Genomic DNA, 3,774 nt, shown 5'->3' with positions numbered 1-3,774 from the left:
TCCGAGGCCTGACCAGCCCTCAGAGGGGCAGGGGTCGCCTCACTGCGGCAACAGCCCCCCACCGTCTCCCTCCTTTCCTTCTCTTTTTGCGATCTGCCACAGGATGGGATCAGGGAGCACACTGAAGTTTGCTCTCTGCGAGGTGCTGCAGTTTGCTGGCCTGTGTGTGCCACTCTTCATCGTGATGCAGAGATTTGCCATCATTGTGGCAAAGGTCAAAGCTTCTGCACAGCCCCCCAGCGACACCAGCACAGCTTACTGGCTGATTGTGGCCTCCTCAATCGCCTATGTCACCTCCACCGCCCTGCTGGTGTGGGTACCCATGAAGTACTTGGTGTTTATAAAAAAGAAGTTTCTTGTTGGGAGGAAGAAATGGTAAGTTTCCAATGTTCTTACTGTTTGTAGTCATCAACTTGGATCATAGTGCAGCCCAGACTGGAACAAGACTGGTTGGTGTGAGACAAAACAGGCCAGTGACTGGTTTTAAGTTCATGTAAATACCATGAGTTAGCAACTCCTGTAACTGCCTCTGTCCTGCTCTCTTATCTTTTGTTGTCCTCACTTCAGGAGGCCTGTGGCCCTGGTATATGTAATCCTGTCCACGTTACCGTGCTTTGCCTTTCTCATTGCCAGTTCTGAGGTAAAAACACGCGGAGAACTGTTTGATACATCTGTTTAGGTTTGGAGGCATTTGGAGCAAAGGTGACCATTAGCAAGAATCCCCTTGTTCTCAGGGGAATCATTTCTAACTTAACGGTTAAGAAACGACTGATAAGCAGCTTGGTTCCTCTTCCTGTCTGTGCTGTCAAATCATCTGTCCATGAGGCCTATTCTCACTTCCTTGTTGGCTACAGTCCAGGCCTGATTTGCCGTTTTGTGAAGTTTTCTCAAAAGTCTGAACTGACCCTATGGCCTTTTTCTTATCCGGTGTCTTTTCCAAAAATGCCATAAATTCTGCTAAGATGGCCATCTTTGTCAACTTTGTTCTGTGTTCCATCAATGTGAACTACTGACTCAAGCAAATACCATAGGTGCAAGAGATATAATGCAGCACATCAAGGTCATTCTTGCTGACTTAAAATGAAAAGGTTTGGGTCATTTGTAACTCAATTACCAATCCTAACCCTAACTCATTATTGTCATCTCATTGTTTGTCCAGGTTCAGATAAACAACAATATGAAACATGATACATTTACGGAGATCCCCGTGTCTTTGGTCTTCTTCTCCTTAATCTGCATTGATGTTGTGGAGAGGATCCGACACTGCAGATTGACCGGACAGGGTGAGAGCAAAACCAGCTCCTTTAATACCCAGTCATGTGCCCATTTAGAGGTAACTCCTATTGATATTAGATGATTTTTCAGAATGGAATACAGTGATAGATTACTGACCTGTCCTTGGTGTATGTTGCCTCTTACTCATTGACAGCTGGAGATTGGCCCCAGCATCCCTTATAATCCTATCAGGACAAAGTACAGTGAAGGAAGTTATTATTTGAACATCTCAACAGATCTGATTGGTTCTGTTGAGTAAGTCTATGGACTGAGAAAGGTAGCGCAGGCCTTTGATGGGGATGTCATCAAATGGTCTTGCGATGTTGCTAATCGAGAGGCTCTTTGACAGATTGTTTCCAGGGAACGTCATGATTTTGTGAGATTGCTCACTTGAAATATGAACAAGCTTTAATTTTATGGAACTTTCAAGATCCAGAACAAACACGCTACTGGCCATGAAAAGTTCAAATATGACTACCATGCATATTTATGCATATTTCCTCCTTCATTGAGAAAATTGAAGATGGGTAACCAGCGACTATCAATTAAGACTCACTCTGGAAAATCTTTTCTAGGACCTAAAAAGCTGTCGTTTCCAAGCAGTAACCTTAGAATTCAGAGAAGTATTAAAGGTACAGAGAAGTAGAGTTCTGAAATGTGTACTTAGTTGTGACCAACAAGGAAAAAAGTCTAGCTTTGCAAAAGATACTTCTGTGAAGTTTTAAGTCATGTATGATCAAATAGTTATTTCACTCAGTGATGTGAATAGAGCCTTCATGTCTTTGTAAGTGAGATGACTGCATGTGTTTTTTTTTTTTTTTCATTTGTATGACTTTAGGTTGAATTCTTTTTCAACACATTTTTCTCATTTAGCCTTTTTTTGTTGCAGATAATGAAATGGGAAGAGATGCTGAAATCCCCTCCACTGTCTTAACTCATGTGGAACCAATAACACCAGTATCCCCCATCACTCCAGCTGTGTCAGGAGCTGCCGTTTCAGGACCAGCTGTGCCTGGCCCGGCTGTATTGCAGCCATCAATGCACAGGCAAGGTATGCCAAATCCTCTTCAGCCTGGAACAAGTCAGATAAGTGACAGGAACCACAATGGGGGAGGGACACGTCCAGAAACCAATGGTGCCATACCTGGAATAAATGGGACGCCTGGCCGGCCATTTATCATCTCTTCTCCTGAACTGAGTTCACCATCAATGAGTGGACCAGCTTATCATTTGTCTCCATACACCTACACGGGCCCTCTGAGGTTTCTGTCCGTCAGTGATGCCCGAGCAGATGTGTTTGTTGATAGCTTTATGTTTTGGATGGATACGGTAGAGATGGTGAGGGTGGCAGGACATCCATTGGTCTACTACTCCGGCTGGGTCTTTCCCATCTACATCTTCAGCTATGTGTCCTGCTTACGTGTGGTGATCATGCCCAACACCCCACTCCTTTCCTCTCTAGGAGTCGCTCTGCAGGACTTACCTTTCTTCTTCGTGCGTGTTGGCCTCATAGCCCTCTTCGGGTTTGTCACGCCCGTACTCTATCTGATGAAGAATCTGTTAGTCTGTCTGGCATTTGTCTACTTTAACTTCATGACCAAGCTGAGAGTATTTAACACAGAGAGAATGTTTTTTTGAGACCATGAATGGAAAGACAGAACACTGTCAGGAAATGCATCCTGATGGCATTCAGAAAGGGGTTCCACCAGTTTATAATTCATATTTATCAATGGTATTCAAGGCAAATCACAATTGGATGCAAATACACCATATATATCATAGAGTTTTCTAACTTAGCCACTACATAGCAGTGAAATATCAATAAATTACTAAAAGGACTAAATTGAATGATCTTTTAAATAATAAGATTCATTAGGGAGGCAAAAGTTCAGTTTAGCTGAATGAAATCTGTGACACTGGAGACAATGTAGCAACTATAAGGCTCCACACTTCTTATCAGCCCTGGTACAGATTTGTATAAAGCTTTAAAGTACATTTGTATGTTATTTTAGTAGCATAATCTAGACTGAATTATTTTTAGAAAATTAAACTTTTTTTGCTTTATTTTGCTAACTTGATCTGAGTGACTAGAAATTGGTTCACTACCTCTTCCCTTTAAAAATGACAATATAGGTGACTAATTTGATGAACACTTTTTGAAAAGGGAAAGGCAAGATAAAGGGGCAATGAAAGAAAACAGATGGGATGTTGTTCTTTAGTAGTTTTAAAACAAAAAATGTTACTCGTATCAGGTGGTCTGATTCTTCCCCTGATGAGGTGCCACCCTGGGCAGTTGCCAATGTTGCTCATATCAGAAACTGCCACCAACTGAGCTGAAGAGAAGACATCATGATAGAGCAACCAGAACTCTGGGCGATCCAGAAACTGTACAAGAAGGGAAGTAGATAAGTTACTCAAATGATAGGTTGGATTTCTTTAAAAAAAAACTAAAAAAAAAACACTGATATTTTGCCACTGCAGTTAGAGATTAACTTCTTT

General features: G+C 42.1%; 1 protein-coding gene across 1 annotated transcript; it reads left to right on the top strand.

Moving 5' to 3' along the window:
• The first annotated feature begins 103 nt into the window (after positions 1-103).
• LOC129364833 (transmembrane protein 236-like) lies at positions 104-2,962 on the top strand. The gene is made up of 4 exons (XM_055037733.1): positions 104-375; positions 568-640; positions 1,160-1,283; positions 2,165-2,962. The coding sequence occupies exons 1-4, from the start codon at positions 104-106 to the stop codon at positions 2,911-2,913; spliced, it is 1,218 nt and encodes a 405-aa protein (XP_054893708.1). The 3' UTR covers positions 2,914-2,962.
• Positions 2,963-3,774: the final 812 nt, after the last annotated feature.

This window comes from Poeciliopsis prolifica, unplaced genomic scaffold (genome assembly GCF_027474105.1).
Source record: "Poeciliopsis prolifica strain line A6 unplaced genomic scaffold, Auburn_PproV2 SCAFFOLD012, whole genome shotgun sequence".
NCBI lineage: Eukaryota > Metazoa > Chordata > Actinopteri > Cyprinodontiformes > Poeciliidae > Poeciliopsis > Poeciliopsis prolifica.
The sequence above is the reverse complement of the archived record's forward strand: the minus strand, read 5'-3'. Positions and strand labels throughout refer to the sequence as shown.